At 41.4% G+C, this 18,489-nt stretch overlaps 1 protein-coding gene across 1 annotated transcript in view; it reads left to right on the top strand.

The window, feature by feature from the left end:
* The window catches only part of HCFC2 (host cell factor C2), a 245,069-nt gene extending 230,382 nt beyond the window's left edge, over positions 1–14,687 (top strand). Inside the window, exon 13 of the mRNA XM_086919162.1 lies at positions 11,545–14,687. Within this exon, the coding sequence (XP_086775288.1) occupies positions 11,545–11,582 (38 nt within the window). The 3' untranslated portion in view covers positions 11,583–14,687. The remainder of the gene's footprint in view (positions 1–11,544) is intronic.
* Positions 14,688–18,489: the final 3,802 nt, after the last annotated feature.

Raw genomic sequence — 18,489 nt, 5'->3', positions numbered from 1 at the left:
TTGTAGGATGACCTGTTTAGGAGGGATTGGCCATTTCAACTTACTTTACCTTTGTTAGCATGATGAAGTGCATTATAAGCTGTTGTTCCTTTAAAGGTATTGAGGTAGTTAAAAGATTCAGCATATGGTTATACTTAATGAGTTTGCAGTGAATTTTATGCTACAGCGCAAAATGTTTGGTTTGCCTTAGTTTCTTCTTCTAAAAAGGTTGTGGTCCTTTGTGACTGGGTCTGAGTTCCTCTGCAGTTTCACAGAAAGGTATCATACAGGGCAGGAAAGTATATTTGGCATGCTCTTCATAGCTGATTGATGTTGCTATTGTTTTCATATGCTTACAATGTCAATACAGCAATTCTTTTGAGTCTGACTGGAGTGTTGCTTGTAATGACAGTTATGTGGTGTACTAATTTTAATTGTATTTTAGACACTGATCCTAAAAGACCCTTTGGAGTTGACCACTTGCAGTAGTTTGCTGGTGCTGAAAGTTGTCATGGAACAGGTACAGGGTGTATTATAAAAATAATTGTATGTGCATGTTAGGAGAACCTTTTTTACAATCCACTGTACAAATCTTTTTCCAGCATTAGCTTTACCCTGGTCGGTGTTATATCTTTCATATCAAAGTCCTTTTTTGGATTGGGTTAATCCCTTTGGAGTTGTTTCTCCAACTTGGCTTTTGTAGATGAGGATGCTTTCTGGTGGCACTTTCAGGCTGGAGGTGGATGCAAGTAGTCCTGATTTCTTTTTGAGTGCCACCTAGGGATCTGGGGAGAGTTGAACTACTATCTGGGAAGCTCTCAAGGTGACTGTTAAGATTAATTGTTTCTACAGCCTCTAGCAGATCAGGATGGACCTTAATTGCAGAATTCCGAATGTTGAGAATGAGATCAAGGTTTCTGGAAAATATCTTACTGCAGAGTCAGCTATCCGAGAAGCCCTGTTGGGGAAAAATAAGTCTGTGTTTGAAGGCCTGGCCTATTTGGGATAATATGACCACAGTATTTTTTTTATAGCTAAGCAGCATGATGATTGTGAAAGACAGGAAAGACCAGCGAGGGGGAGGGGTTGCTATTATCCATAAGGACAACATGGTCAACACGGAAACTAACTCTTACGACTACAATACATTTGAATATCTCTCATCCAACATCAAGACCAAAGATAGTGGTTCTTTACTTTGTCACCTTCTCTATCACCCCTCAGGTAAAAACGCCGCATTCGGAGAACAACTATCTGACCTGATAGCTCAGGGTGCACTCGGTGATACTAATAATCTAATTCTTGGCAACGTGAACCTACGGTGGAATGAGACCAACAACCCTCTAATCCAATCGCTATCCAGTCTCCTCTGTGATAACAATTTAATCCAGTACTACACAGAGGAGACACACTACAAATGAGCCACATTGAATGCCATCATTGCTCAAAGAAACACAATCACTATAAATCACATACTCCCAGTTTACTGGTCAGACCACCACATGATCCTATTTTATATCAAATAACCCACTCTCTCCCAATCACCTCAACAAGACCCCCCAATTGGTTGAGAAACTTCTCTCAGGTTCCCTTGGGAATCCTCGAAGAACAGATAAGCTCACTTCTCCCCGACACCAATGACCACCTCTCCACTAACGACCTCATCGATTATTACAATGCTAAGCTAATGTCCTTTCTTGACAAAATAGCTCCTTTAAAGCTCAAAAAGAGCAGAGCCATACCATCCAGATCATGGTTCAACTCTGACCTCAACTGCGAAAGGAGGAATCTAAGAGCCAAAGAAAGGAAGTGGAAAAACAACCCTACCTCCATCCTCCGCGATCAACTCAAATCAGCCCGTAGGAAGTACAACAACCACATAAAAAAACAAGAAATCCAGCTTTTTCCATGCGGCGCTGGAAAGTGCCAAAAACAGACCTAAGGAGCTCTATAGTATCATTAGACAACAAACCTCCAAGCCCGTGTCCTCATCTGTACAGGCATCCAAAGAACTCTGTGACAACTTCGCCCATTTCTTCAACGACAAGATCTCAAAAATAAAACTATCACTGGGCATCAACAACTCCCACCTCAAGAAGAGCATCATTATTGCTGGGCCGCATGATCTTTCTCATGGCTCCTCTTTTCCTGGCTCAGCTTCCGTCCCGTTCAAGAAACTGAGATAATCACGCTGATCTCCACCTCCAAACCCTCAGCTCATGTCCTAGACCCCATTCCTCCGCTACTGACCCAAAAAATGAAGCACGCCTTTGCACCGCTCTGGAGCACAATCATAAATAGCTCCCTGAAAAACGGAGTGGTTCCTGACTGCCTTAAAATGGGTCAAGTCACCCCCCTGTTGAAAAAACCCGGCCTAGATTCGACAGATCTGAACAATTTTAGACCTGTGTCAAACCTCCCCTTGCTCGGAAAAACACTAGAAAGATGTGTACAACATCAACTAACACAGCACCTGGACAACAACAACCTCCTGGACCCCCACCAGTCTGGCTTCAGAAAAGGCTGTAGCACAGAAACCGCTACTCTCAACATCATGGACGATATATATGGATCACTAGACTCTGACCAATGCTGCCTCCTCATTCTCCTTGACCTCTAGGCAGCATTTGATACTGTTGATCAGAAACTCTCCAAGAAAGAGCTTGTCTTGGTGATGTAGTCCTCAAAGGGTTCTCCTCCTTTATTCACAATCGCACGCAAAAAATAAAAATCAAAAACTTCACTTCCAAACTCCAGCAAGTCAACAAGGGCGTCCCTCAAGGCTCGGTGCTCTCACCGCAACTCTTTAACATCTACATGGAACCTCTCTCCAAACTACTCAGAAAAGCCAACATTTGCTTCCACCTCTATGCTGATGATACTCAGATCTATCTGGAAACTACCTCTATCAAAGACATTTAAAGACTAAATGATGTCTTGAAAGATGTCCAACACTGTTTGACAAGCAACCACTTGAAACTAAATCCTGACAAGGCTGAGGCACTCCTCATCTCGAACAAGGAAGATAACCCCCAAATCACCAAATGGTTCAAGGCTATCGATGCGTAAAACGGGAATCTCACTCTAGCAGACTGTCAACTAGACTCTGTCAAATCTCTAGGCATCACCCTAGACCCAAAACGGAACATGATGAGACACATTAAGAATTCGTCCAAAAGTGCGTTCCTTAACCTCAGACTACTGAACAAAATAAAACCCTACATTCCAACCAATGATCTCAAACAGGCCACCTAATCTCTGGTACTGTCAAGACCGGACTATGGGAACGCAGTCCTAGCAGGAATTCCTAAATCGCATTTGGCTCCCATCAAAACAACGTTATATGCGGCTGCCAGAATGATCACCGGCATCAAGAAATTTTATCATATCTCCCCTGCACTCAAGGAACTCAAATGGCTTCCCGTTGAAATGCGAATTAGCTTCAGAACAGCCTGCCTAACCCATAAAGCCATTCACTCCGGCAAACCCGAGTACCTGGCGAAAAAGCTCACAAAAGCCGGCCAATCCAGGAACCTGAGAAGCTCAAACTCCCTACTCATCCCACCTAAAAACAGAAGGAAAAGAACTGCGGACCGATCTTTCACTGGAAACGCTCCCAAAATTTGGGATTCCATCCCCCCCCCGGCACATCAGAACCATTCCCTCCTTTGTAGAATTCAAAAGACAACTCAAAACCCTGTTCCTCAACCGCTCCCTAGGAAGTGGATAGCTTGGTACAGACAGCAAACATCGAGCTCTGCTCCAACCCGAAGAACCTCGGAGCCAAAAAATGTCCTGCACTACAATGTGTTGCTCTTTATTTTTGACGCTCATCGATTGATATGTCGCTCCTCTATCTTGTATATGATGATTATATGTTATGCACCTACTGTAAAGTGCTCCGATACCCCTGGGTCTGGACAGCGCTATAGAAAACTTCTTAAATAAATAAATACAAATAAATAAAACAGACAGTACTGGTGCCGGTTACTATTTTGGAAGTCAGGAAAGATGTGCTAGAAATTAACCTGACCTTTGAGGAGTTATATAAAGCTACATTTGCAGTAGATCCAGGTAGGCGCTTAGCAAAATTACTAAGCTGATCATCAAGGCTGATATTCAGAGGCTTTCAGGTAGCCTTTAGAAGGGTGAAATAGATATTGAGGTCTACTTACAATTGGTAGCACTGGGTAAAATGACCTCCACATTCCTTCTGACAGTCAAGATCTAATATAGAATGTACAATAATGCAACAATGTGACAACAGGCTGCAGTTTTGCTGCCAAAAGCGTAATTAGAGTGTGGTAGAGTGCCGCACTGAATAAAACAAGGAAATGGACTGGACGACACTCGACCAAAAGAGTGGTACAACGTATGTAACATATGTAATCCGCAGTTCACAATTAGTAGAGTGAATCAAGTGCCAATTTATTCCAGTCTTGATATTTCCAGTTACATAATTGTCATCTTCTGCTGCAGAGTCTCTTTAATTACAGAACCTGCAATGCCATGAAGTATAACGTCCTTGTGGACAGGAGATGATGCGGGTTGTTTTTAACATTCATGGCAGGTACGGAATGTTGTAAAAGGTTTAAATTCGGTTGGAGCACACTTTGGGCTATAGAGGAGATAATAAAAGTGTAGATTGCAGCGTTTAGAGAGGAAGTTGAACTCGAGGAGTGGTTGAAAGGTACGGGGAATGTATGAAGTGGTTTGGGAGGGTAGAAAGTAGTACGATATAATGGGGGAGGTGCATGAGTGAAAATAAGAGAGCAATGATTTGAGGGTGATAGAAAGAGTAAGCCGGTGGGTGAGAGCAAGGCAAAGGGGTAAGTGTTTTTAAGTAAATAGGAAATAGGATCACGCGCCCCATGAGGAATGATCTGTATAATCACTGCTCAAAAAACTAGATGGAGTATAGTCTTGTGGGTATATATGGGCGCTAAACATTATACAATGGGGCTACAGCTGCCGGTAAATACAGGGGTGGTGGTTCAGAGTTGTAGATTACTGCTGGAGGCAGTTCTCATGGGAGTAGACACGCTTGGTACTTTGCAACAAATATTGTTGTTTGATCAGGGATGCTATTTTATATACTATGTTTAATCATGGCTGAAAGGAATAATGGTTATTGTTTTGTCTGTTATTACTGTGACCCCTGATGAAGGGCAACTTCGGCCCGATATGCATTGGGTTTTTATATAAATAAAATACTGTCTTGGACGAATTTGCGTCATTTGTGTTTTTGGGAAGAGGTTCGGATGGCCCACCTAGAACATAAGAAAACAGAAAATTGGCATTCCATTCCACGTGTGGATGTATTTATCATCGAAAAAAGTTGAAATTAGTGAATGAGAAGCTTGAATGAACAGGATTACTTGGTTAAATAAGGAACAATATCATGACCGCCACAAAGGCGCAATTCAGCTGTGCGCTTGGTTGGGGCGAGATGTCGTCCCAGTTCAAATCATAAAGTATAACCAGACATTGATTCAGTAGTTGTCAAAAATGTTGTTGGAAGCAATGAATACATTCAACACAAGTTTCGCTCATAGACTTTTTCAAGGCTGTCAAATACATACAACTGTAGTAATAAGCACAATTTTGTGGTCCAAAGTGAAGGAAGAGATGGGAAGTTTATTAGTACCAAAGAATGTGTGACAAATGTAACACAACCGTGGTGAGTGATAAAGATTAGTTGGGAAAAGGGGAAACCATAGACAAAGTTAGTTTTGCGATGGATCACGAGAGTCTGTGAAACTTGCAGACCCGAAAGAGATGTCTCAGTAAATAACACCCGAGTGATAATGTCATAGGTGATAACGACATTGTGAAAGAAGAAAGTGGCATAGGCATAAAATTATTTCCTTTTCTCATAAAGTGCAGTCAAACAAAGAGAAAAAGGTAAAGCAGAGCAGTTGAGTTGCCTTTTATTTGTTAGAAGAAGCTGGTCATAGGGAAGTAGTTATTGATGATTCAAAGATCTAAACAATGGAGTAAATACAATAGTAAGTGTATAGCCAGATGTTTTCAATAAATTGAATAATGTCTTAGGTAATCAATCAATACTCACTGCAAAGCGTTGTGTACTTCTTATTTGGGAAATTGAAAAATTGTGAGGTTGTTGCAATCCATAGAAATAATTGTGAGTTGTACTGTATAGGTGGGCTAGGAACTTGCAGTAACAAGTTGATAACCTGTCAGAATTAAGCATTTGATTTTTTAAGGTTTTACTCCCCTAACCTATGACTATGTACTGTGAGGGATCTTAATTTAGCTAACCAAATTCATGGGAAAAGGTCATGCAGCCCATGGCAGCTGTTTCGATACGTAGCAGCTGATTACTTACATCAAATTTTAATTGGGAGTATAATTATAGGTTATTGCTGCTAAGAACAAAGGAAACCTATTTAGATAACTGGTGGAATGCAAACTGTGGAAAGTCGTTAAATTACGGTTAGCAGTGCTTACATATTGCTAGAACCCCACTATACCATTTCTGGGCTGAATTTTATCGACATAACCAATGTGTCAAATACAATATTTGTCATCAGAGCAGTAAGTGCTTACCGTTACGGGTCACAGACTCAGTGTTAGTAGACGCTGTATCAACGCCTGCTTCTATTCTATGACATTGCTGGTTCTTTCATTATAAGCACTTCATTGTATATGCCTCTAGAGCAGAAGATGACATTTGTGGAGCTGGAAATATGATACTTTCAAACTCTTTAGGTCTAGATGGCATTTTTTGGGCAAAGGAAAACTTGGGCACTGGCATGACTCTTGGTGGGGATGGATTGTTGGTCAAGCTTAACAAACAACCTCGACTTGATAGATCCACAGATTCTAGTGGTTTGAAAATTGTCTTTGGGAAACTGCCCAAGTCGATGCACAAACCTATAATTATAGTGTACCCAGTGCCCAGAAAAGACACCTCCAGGTGCAGATTCTGTCGCCTACTGTTCATGACCAATGTAGTTTATTTGAATCAGGGCAGCCTTCTGGCTGGCAGACTTTCAAAGTTGATAGGTTGTCCAATCCGTGAGGATGGGACCAAAGCAACTTTCAATATTACGCTGCACTTTACTTTATGCCCATTGAGAATATGCCCATTGAGAAGCTAATTCATAATGCAGTCCCCTAAGGAATTCTCATTCTCAGTTGCCGACAAGGTGTTAAATTCTACTGACTTGTACATTGTTGAAGTTTTGGAATAATTACCATAGGGGATCAGTTCAGTTCATGGGTTTTTCCTAATGAGTGCAAATGGTAGAGCTAGGGTAAAGATCAATACGCTCAACAGAGAGCGAGGTGTGTATGTGCAGCGCACGTCTTCTCCCTACCTCGGACACACCAGATTTATTGCCCTTGGATTTTACTTGTTGTGCTATTATCTTGCATTGCATGTGTATACTTTCTCACCTTGCATATCGCTGACTGCTGCTTTATCTTTACAAAACTGAAAAATAAAGTTTAAAAAAAGATCAGTAAGCTAATTAAACCTGTCTTGACATTGCTCCGGGGTATTAGCCCGGAATGCTCTCTGTATCCACTAATGTTTGTAATGATTTGTCTAATTTGATCAGTCACAAATTCTCACGAGATGGGAGTTTTGGCTGAATCTGGATATTTCATTATATGCTGATGATACTCTTTTTGTAATTCTAGAATAACTTTTCTGGAATGTTATAGTGCATTTGAGCAATTTGGTCTAGTTTCTTGTTTGCAGGCGAGCTGTTTAGTTAATTTTTTTACCCCGAGTTCTGCACTGATGTGATTGAGCTAAATGACCTTCAGTTCGAGATGTTGACTAGTTCTGCCAGATATTTACACACCCAAGTCAGGCAGCGTATGGGTGAAGTTCTTCACCTTAAATGTACTGTAGCTTATCGGTAAGGTAGAGAAGTTAGGCTATTTCTGTCTTTGGTGGTTAGGATTTCTTTAGCTAACATTATTAAGGTCTAGAGGAGGCTTTTTGTCCTTTATTGCATGCTTGTGGTGTTCTCAGAATAAGTTTGAATGCTCTTTTCAGGCACCTGTTCTGTGGTGAGGGTGATGTGCGGATTCCAATCGGTACCCCGAGACTGTCTACCTTAGATTTTTGCAATATGAATAGGACTACTTTCTGGTGGTTGCTGATTTTGCAGGTGGAATATCCTTAATTCATGTTTTTGAGCATGTAATTGCATTTTGGCCATATTTAGGAACGTTGGACTGCTTTTTCTTAGAGGCAGTAATGCACACAGTCAGTGGGATCCTGTTAAGTTTGAATGGTTTTTAGTCGTCTGTCCTAACCTGGTTTGGAATGCTGGGAATCATGTAAAGTGTGTGATGTAAGTAATGTGAGTGTTCTATCCCTGTTGAAGTCTGAGGCTACAGGTGGGGGCTCAGCTTCTTACTTCATAAATCCTATTTATGAAGTATGACCTATTCCTAAATGAAGTACCTGTACCTGCCTGCTTTCTGGGCCTCCTTCCAACATGCACCTTCTCAATGTAACAGCTTGGTAGAAGGGGGAAGATCTTTTTCAGAATTATATAATGTATGTGGCTACGTTAAGATGGATGCTCTGCTTCGATTGAGGAAGATGTAGGAGGCCGACTTGAGGGGGAACCATTTGAAGATGATCCGTGGGACAAAGTTGTTAGCTAAAAATGGGTGCCCTAGTTGATTGTGCATGTAGAGCATACCCGATTCCCCAGATTATGCACAAATTCGGTCCTGGTTTTGGAGAAGAATGTCCGAAATGTGTAGAGGTGTCGGGTTTATTTATATTGTTTGTAGTGAAGTTATGTCTTTCTGGGTCAAAGCAGCAACGTTTGTATTAGACTTATGTGTGTGATCTCTATTGCTATCAGTGGAGCTCTGTTTATTGAGGTTAGCGCCACTTAGAGGATCACATTTAATACTATGGGGCATATTATCAAGGGGGTTTATCTCTGCTTTTTTGGCTTTAAAAGCCAAGAAAGCGGAGATAAAATTATCTCCCTATTACCTAGCTGTCACTAACACGAGTTAGCGACAGCTAGTAGGAGATAGCGACCATCTTGGGCCCCACTTTGCATGTCAGTGATATTTATCACTAATGACATGCAAAGTGGGCGTGCCAAGATGTTAGCGACTGAAAACAGTCGCTAACATTGCTATCTCCTAATACCAACTTTTGGAGATATTCGCGCTAAGCGCGAATATCTCCAAAAGCTAACACCTGCCCTGAGCAGTTCTTAGCCATGTTATCCAATGGGAGGGGGATAACATGGCTAAGAGCATTAGCTCGCTAATGCATGAATATCGCTGACTTTTCAGCGATATTCATGCATTGCGGCGATTTTTAACGCATTTGCGATAAACCTTGGTAATACCAAGGTTTATTTGCGGTAAAAATCGCCGCAGATCAGCGGTACATTTTTGTCTCTAACCAAGCAATATCGTTAATTATCGCTATTGCTTGGTAATATGCTCCTATGTTCTTTGCATTTGTCATTGCTTTATCCAAGTGGAGTTCCTTGGAGTTAAGAAGTGAACTTTGGTAAAGAGTAACCGAAGAGCCATGCAGAACGATCCTCAGGGTGGTGATGCTTTGTTTCTATGATTCTTGCTTTTTTTCTTTTTCTGTTTTGAAAGAACTATATGCAATTATCTTGCAGTGTTTGTTGAGTAGTGTCGTTTGGGGGCTCTACTCGTTTTTAAGAAATGTAATACAGTCAAAGATTTAAAAAAAGAGCAGGATCAAAACTGCTGTGTCTGATGTACTGGACAGTGCAGGACATGGTCTGTTTGGATCTGCCTAATTCGATGAAAACTATAATACTGCATTAGTCTTCTGAGGAGAGATTTATGTGCCACTGGATGTCTTTATCACCATTCCACGAGCCTGTACGTAGGGAGTCCTAGCAGTATGGGTTTCTAATCAGGTTCTGCTAAAGCCTCTAGTACCTGTCTTCCTTCCTATTCAGTGGTCCCAATCACTAGGGCACCTTCCATTTGTGCCACATTGGGCACGGGTCTATTGTCAGAGAATGTTAGTATGTAGACTACGATTATTGAATTAAGGTGATCCTGTTGCATGTTTCTATTGAATACCTCTGGTCCCACTGTAGCACATGGTGACCTCCCTCTTACAAGTGGCATGAGACCTGCATGGTAGGACATAGTTCCATGTTTGTATTGGAAAATACCCAGGGTTTCACATCTTAAGCTCTATCAACTAATTGACAGTCCCACACGTAGGTGTCTCTCATTCTTGTATCTGTGGTTTCCTTACCCAAGGGACTTCCACAGTAGCATGGGGAATAGTGTCCGTCCTGCATGAGAGGCAGTGCAGGACTCTGGGTCACATTGAGGGGTTACTACTTTGGTATTTTAGCTGTACATTACTCAGTACTCTGGACATATAGGCTCTCACCTGGCTGGTCACCAGAAAAGGGGAGAGAGTAGGTGGGGGTGGGGGGGGGGAGAGCTCACAACCCACTCCAAGAATATAAGGGACCAGCACAGTGCCTAATCCATCTGCAGGGTTGGTAAGTATAGCGGTGACAGGCACCTCTGTTCAACTTACTACTCTCTACATCTCCTCTGTGCCCTGTTGCTGGTCATATTCGGTGCCATCAATTCTTTGGTTTGTATTTAGTGTGGGAAGATCCCCCCACCCGAATGCATCACCTGCCAGCAGCTCAGGAAAGGCCTAATGACCATCTGTCCTACATTTAAGCCTGTCCTCAGGTTTCCCCCCACCCCCTCCCGGGGGTCCCTTCTCAGGCCAGTGCCTTTCCCAGGGGTGTAATCTTCATGCAAGTGGCGTCACTTACCATCTTGCTTCCTTGTTTTATGAACTCACTCCTTCAACACTCATTCTCACCTGAACATTCTGGTTTGTCCATCTTTTTTGTTAGTCATTAGACCCTAGCACATTGGAAATTCAAACCTTTCCTATCACCCATTTGTCGCTAGGGAGCAACCATCTTTAACCTGAACACCATTAAGCTGGGTACTGCAACGTAAGGGGATGTCAAAGGGAGCATACAACTTGCTCACATGTTATCATTGCACTACATACCCACTCATTCATTTGGGGTCGCAAGCCAATTTTATAGGGCTGCAGGTATTTCAAATGTGACAAACCCCCAGGGCCAATATGTTGTATCCAATAGAAAATACATGATAGTTTCTAAAAGAACTTTTAACTTACATATTTTTGCGTAATCTTCATCAGCTTTTCAAGCTTCCTAAGAATTTCCGAATGTTTCTTTTCTACCTGGAAAAAGGTGTAGGGAATTTCCTTATGAAAATATTGCAAAGGTTGCAATGAACATTAGTTTATAAATTGAGGTAGTTGTATGCATTTCTTTTCTTGTTGTGCTCTCCATACATGGGCCCTACCTAGAATCATTGCAAGGTTTGCCCTTTGCCAAAGTCTCATTTCTGATCCCGGGCCTAGTTTAAGGGAAAATTCAAGCTGTGAAAATGATAGTATCCAATTGAAATATCAAATCCATGTGCTTCCATGGTATTTAGGTTTTGCTCTGAATTACCAGTGTTTCATTTCATTTTCTCTACTTTTTACAGGAGCATCAGTTGCAGCAACGTCAAAACAATCAAGCTAGAAGCCATCTTCAATGAGGAACATTACTAATACAGTGCCTTTTTAAAATAAAAAAAAAGTACTGTATGCCACCGGCAACGAATGGAAAAAAGACCTTAGTTCCAGTTCAGCATTGTAGCATTATGTAAATCATTATGTTTTACTTCTTTTAGTCTTTGTACAAATGTTTTTCAATATTTTTGTAACATGTTAAATGTAAACATTTCATGTTTGTACTTATTTTTAATTGTTGTGTTCACTATATTTATTGCAAGATTGTAAGATTTGCTTGCAAGGATTAAGAATGTTTACAGGTCTCCTCCCATTTCTAAATATTTCATTTTAGACAGTATCTGTGCTCGAAAAAGGGAGATATTAATCATGGAAAGTGCAATAATTGGGGTAACAAGGTCCATGTTATTAGGACCACCTTGTCAGCTGTTTAAAGCAAAAGGGTTTTTGGTGTAGCCCACTATACACAATACAGAATCATGAAAAGAAGATTTACAAAGGGACTGTGGGTAAAAAAAGTTGGCTCCGACCCACCCGCTTTGATAACATGTTAATTGAAGGTCATGCTAGCAATACCTAACGGGTACACTAGTGCCTGTTATTTTGTTTTTTAACACCAGACACTGTGTGCTAGCTTGTATTTGAGAACATTTATAATTCCTCTGATATTGCACAGATGCTGTGGTTAAACCACACTGAACTTGTGAACAAGATATGTATGTATGTGTGTCTACATTATCACCTAATTTAAAATGTATATAATATTTTAATATATGGTTTTTGTAATGAGTAAGAAGTTTTCTACCATTTTATAAAACCTGTCTTAATTTAAGTATGCGCCCTAAATATTATGCAAAATATATTGTTCTTTCATCTGTAAGGCGCTTAAGGGAGCATTAGTTTTGTGAAAATTCAAATCTATCCCTATAGGGCATAATGGTCCACTGCTGGCATTAAGGATTTGATACGTGCAGTTAAGCAAGTCCAAGATCTAATCAAAAGGTTGTTTTGTAGATTAGCTCTTACCAGCATACACATTTTGATGCCTTTGCTTCTTACCTGGCTCTGCTCCTGGTCCCAGCCCAGCCTTCATAGCCGATACTGCTGTTAGGTATGCTACCTTGATATTAGTATGGTAATGCTTACAAAGCCTTTCAAATTCTATTGCCAAAAATAGCTAGCATTCCATTGACTTCCTTTAGTCAAAAGAGATCAGGACTTTGCTCCAGGGAGGTGCTATCAAACAGTGTCTTGCTGTACTTTTTCCCTGGGGTAGTACCTATTTTGAGGCTTGACAGAAGATTGCTGGAAACACAGGTAGACTACAAGATTTTGGTCTTCCTCTCAATGGTACTGTGGCCTCCTTTAACTTTTTATTTTTTATTTTTTTTTACAATGTTTTGAAAGTTCAGGCATTACTGACAATTTTGTAAGAATGGCTTTTTTTTTTTACAGAAGTACATTTTGTTTTTACATATGCTGTTTTTATAATTTTTTTACATGTAACTCCTATCATCTTCATTCTTTTGCACTGTTGAATACCTGTTACTTTAAGCACATTACTTAACCAATTTGTCCAAACAAGTTTCACTATATATTGATGTTTTAACTGTAACATAAACATTTGTTTAACCAGCATTAATATTCTAGGCAAGTGATCTGACTAGCTGTTAACGTTAGCTATGTGTTAGTAGTCAACTGCGTTTTTTAGGTGCATGCTTGATAAACGGGGACTTTTGCAACTTGGTCCAAACTGTTTTCAAGTCTTAGAGGTTACCTGGTGCTGTATAGCTGCAACTTATGCACAGGCATTCATGCCCTAATTATGTCTAATCCTTTTCTTGAAACGTTTCAGAGAATTGTACATGGAGCACAACGTAAATGCAGTAAATCAGTAATTTTAAATGCAGGAATTTTACTGGACTTTGATACCATAACATCTTCTGTAAAGTAAAAAAAATACTGTGCTAAGTTTTGTTGTTTTTAATGCAAACGCTGGGGGTCAGCTGTTTTTCATCATTCGCTTTGCTCTCATCCGTAGGGAACTCATTTTCCATTGTCTTGGCTATTAAAATTACTTACATTGTCTATGGTTAGATTTTTCTTTATAGAGATTCCCCTACATCTCTCCTCTGTTTGTAGCAAGAGTTTATATAAAGCAGGTACAGATTTCTTTTAACCGTTCCTGTTTCCAACTTTATATAACCTCTTGCCACATTGATTAAGAGCATAAGGTAAACATAAGTACCAACCATGATTAAATGTTCAAAACACTGCCGAGCTGTGAAAAGGGTTTCACAATGCTCTCTCAAAGTAATAATGCATTATTCACACTATCTTCTATGTGCTAAAAGCAACTGCCCTGCTTCTGTTCTCCTAGTGCACTTGCTTCTTCAGTTAGGTGCTTCAATAGCTCATCTGTTTAAGAGTTGTTTTTGTTAAAAATGAGGGCATTGCCTACAAGGAACAATAATGAAAAAACATGATCTATGTATTATATTTGACAGCTTGCTATGAAAGCTTTGGATGCTTTGAAACAGCAATTTACTCAAATTATGTTACTACACTATGAGTATGAATCTGCTAGCTGTTTTCATGTACAAATAGTAACATAGTGTTTTGCCTATGGAAATGTGTATGCTTTAAATGTATGTAGCCAGTGGTAAAATAATATGTCTGGTGTACCACGCAGTTTTCTTTTCATAAAATGTGAATGAAAAGTATAACATTAAGGCAACCTGGTAAGCTTTTAAGAATGAATCATGTGTGCAGTCTATTCCAAGCTGATACATTTCAAGATTGGTGTTTATTAGGAAACATACTTCTTCCTTGGACCTTTCTGGTAGAAAAAGTAGAGCATTTTCACGCAGCAGGTTCTAATTGATGAAAGATTAGATTAGTTTGTTGTTTTCTTAGTACTGTGAACGCTGTGGTCAGAAAATGTCTGTGACTGACGTTGCTGTCAGCTAAGTCCTCTTAGAAGTTCATTAATGAGTACAGTCCGTTTTGATACGTTCTTCAGATAATTTGCACCTTTTTAAAACCATGTCATGATTACTGAAACTGTGTTGATATCATTTTATATGTTTAAAATATATGTGTGTTCTTATATAAATGAGGACTGCAGTGTCTTTTGTTTTTACTTTAAACAGTGCTTCTAAAAACAAGCATTGTTCTTTGATTGAGAAAAATGAAATTTTATGTTCAACCTAGTCTGTCATTAACTTGTATATTCCCAGGAACATGAAAATGTTTGGTCTATCTGCCTAAACATTCGCTTCATAGCATCATCAGTAATATTTTTTCTGATAGACACTTTTAGCCGCAGATTCCTCACCTTTTGAATATTCCCCAGGCTTCAGACTGGATTTGGAAACTTTTCAGCAGTACCTTTGCCTGCCAGTAGCAGGCAATGTGCGGCTCCTCACTGATACTGTTCCACTCCAGAAATGACATGAGGAGCCCTTTTAGTTGTCACTCCAGCGCTTTGTTGTCTGTTCCTTTCCGTACCCTGCCTCTGCTAAGGGTCCATTTCCCTCGCTTGATCTGCTGCCACAACGATAACAGCAAACCCTGCATTCACTGTTCGGCGCAGATTCGGATGACAACTATAATGCTTGTAATGAGATTGGCCAACCTTATCACGAGGAGAATTGGTATGACGAATTAAAGATATCAGGAACTCTGTGCGGAGTACCTCTCAAGGAATTTCTCCCTAAGGATGTAGTGTATGGAAGTGGAGGAGCATGCAAGGGCATAAACAGGAAAGAACAGATACAGAGTAGAGCTCATGAACAGGATAGAGAAGTCAAGCAACCGTAGTGTGAACAAACAGGGAATGGACCCATAATGGACAAACACTCTGGGTTACCACCAGCGTTGTACACAGGTAAGACTCAGGACTTCCCACAGCAACAGAGAATGTCGATGCTCTCTGCATATTACTCAAACTGATGGTCACCCTGCCAGCTCCATGGAAAGGAGGCAGTAGAAGTGATTCTGTCTCTGTACCCTACGATACAAACAAGGATTGTACTTACATACACGAGACAAGCCCTTATGGGTCTAGCTGGAGAGACAGTGGAAATTCTTAAGAAAAATAGAAATGGCACACTTTCACAGATATAGCATTTAAGTCAAAATATAACACAAGACAAAGGATCGGGTAGGAATTGCCTCGTGTGAACCAGGAAGCCAACCCCTGTACAAAGGAATACACTCATACACAAGTGAGGACCAAATAATACACTTACCAGCTACACGAGCTCAATGGGAAAATGCAGAGCGAGCACTATAATGGAACCTAAAAGCTGTAGCATGTCTCCATGGAACGGCTTGAGAACATGCAAGTCAGCACATGAAACCTAGGAACAGTAATGAGCAAGAGACTGGAACTTCAAAGGATTTAGAGACTACAGTAGAATCACAGAGAAAGGGAACATAAACTAGGGGCAAACTTTAGGCGACTGAGGAGAAGATACAAGAGCTAAGGTGAAAGCAAAAGGAATAAGTGGAGAAAACAATAGCTGGAACAGAAGGAACAAACTAGGAACAATTAGAAAGGGAGCAGCTCAGGGGCTGCACCATAGGGTAGAGAAAAGGCAGACAAGGGAGTAAGAAAAGCAGGGCTGAGATAATCTTTAGCAGGCTGCACAGGAACAGAACACATGCTTTGGCTGAAGCAAGGCAGGAACTTGACAGGAAAACAAGCAACAAGAGGTCTAGCACACAGAGGAACAATCTTCAATGCACAAAAAGGAGCTTCATCAAATGACAGCTTATAAGCAGTTCCAGACAGCAGCAAGCCCAGGACGGAGTCTTATGACTGGGCTGTACAACACAGGTCTCAGGGGTGTGCAATTCCAGTCTCTTATAAGACCTGAAGGAGAGAATCCAGTGCTGAGGAATAGCAGGACTATTCCCCTAAAAAGCAATGGACAACAGATGGCAGGTCTTATTGAATACTTGTCCAAAACAACAAAAATGTGGCGGTCTATGTGCTATAGAAGTACAGTCTAGGTGTAAGTACTACTGTTTACACTATCTACTGTATGTCAAGAGAGTGGAAAAGATACATAATGATGCAGAAAACTGAAATTACAAATGAAAAAGTGAACCGGAGCCACTCTTGGATATTTGGTATCCCATCATTGCACATACATAAGTGTGTCCAGTGTCATCATCTGGGTATTACCAAACAACTACCTCTAGTTTTCCTTTGAACATTTATTTTATATTCTTCTATAGCGCAAGACTAGACCCCCGGAGGGGTATCTCCGCGCTTTACCAGTGAGAATAGCCTTAGATGGTAGTGAAGAGTTGTATGGTGCGTTTTGAGAGAGGGGGATCAGTTACTGGGGAAATAAGTATGTTTTTAGGACCTTACGAAAGGTCAGATGGTTGGTCAATGATCTCATCTCAAGGGGTAGGGAGTTCCAAAGCTTTGGTCCAAGATAGGCCAGGGCTCGCCCTCCTTGTCTGGCCCTTTTTATTCTAGGCACCTGCAGAAGCTGCTGGCTACCAGAGCGCAGGGTTCGCCCAGGGGCGTATGGCAGGAAGATGTTGGTGAGATATTTAGGGCCTTTGCCTATCACACTTTTGTGGATTGTGCATAAGGTCTTGAAGTGCACTCGCTTCCTCACTGGTAGCCAATGGAGTTTAGTCAGCAGTGGGAGGGAGGGAGTCCTGGGGGGGACGTTGAGGACAATCCTAGCTGCCGTGTTCTGGATTACCTGCAGTTTTTTGAGTTGCCCTTCATTTGCTCCCAGAAGAAGGCCATTGCAGTAATCCACTCTGCTGATAACTAATGCCTGCACTAGTGTTTTTCTATGGCAGTCTGGCAGGTAGGGAAACACTCTCCTTAGCATTCCGATGGCTCGGAAGCAGGTGCTCGCCACCTGGTTTACGTGGTCCTTGTAGGTAAGTGTTTGGTCTAATAACACTCCTAGGTTTCTCACTGTGTTTTTGGGACTGGGAACAGGACCTAATTCCAGGGGCCACCAATCCGGTGTCCAATGTGTTACAGCTTGTCCAAACAGCATGACCTCCGTTTTTCCTATATTGCATTGGAGACAGTTTGCTGACATCCAAGCAGATATTGCTCTCATTCCCTCTGCGAAAGATTTTTTTATCGCAGGTGTCAGTTCTTTAAAGGGAAAGAGGAGTTGGGTGTCGTCAGCGTACGACACTGGTGTAAACCCAAATGTTCTAGCTAGGTTGGCTAGGGGGGCCACATACACGTTGAAAAGTGTAGGGCTTAAGCAAGAGCCCTGTGGCACTCCCTTATTGAGCTCCCTGTGAATGGATTTGTGGGAGCCCAGCCTAACCTCTTGAGAGCGTCCTGACAGAAAGCTTTCCATCCATGCCAGTGCCATACCCTCCAGACCTACGTCTTTTAGTCGCTCAAGAAGTACTTTGTGAGACACCGTATCGAAAGCGGCGGAGAGATCCAGCAGCACCAGAATCATAGAATTGCCCCCATCCAGTGCCATTCTGATGTTATTGGTCACTGTTTGGAGGGCAGATTCGGTGCTGTGGTTTGGCCTGAAACCAGATTGGGAGTAGTCCAGGCCCTCCGTCGCTTCTAGGTGTTGTGACAAGTAAGTGTTCACATGCTTCTCGGCTATCTTACTGATGTAAGGTAAGAGTGAAATAGGACGCAGGTTAGAAAGGTCGGTCCATGGGGAAGCAGCTTTCTTGCGTATTGGGTTTACCACCGCCCTCTTCCAGTCTGCTGGGACTTGTCCTTTTGTAAGAGATGTATTGATGACATTCTGTATGAAGGGGCCCAGGAGAGGGATCAGGGGGGGAACCATCTTAGCAGGAAGGAGGTCGTTTGGAGACCCTGATTTGATGTGAGTAATGAGATGAGGGAGGTCAGCACTTTCAATGAGGGGAAAGTGTGATATGGGGCTTGC

This window comes from Lissotriton vulgaris, chromosome 1_1, assembly GCF_964263255.1.
Source record: "Lissotriton vulgaris chromosome 1_1, aLisVul1.2, whole genome shotgun sequence".
Lineage (NCBI taxonomy): Eukaryota > Metazoa > Chordata > Amphibia > Caudata > Salamandridae > Lissotriton > Lissotriton vulgaris.
This window is presented reverse-complemented; position numbering and strand designations above follow the sequence as displayed.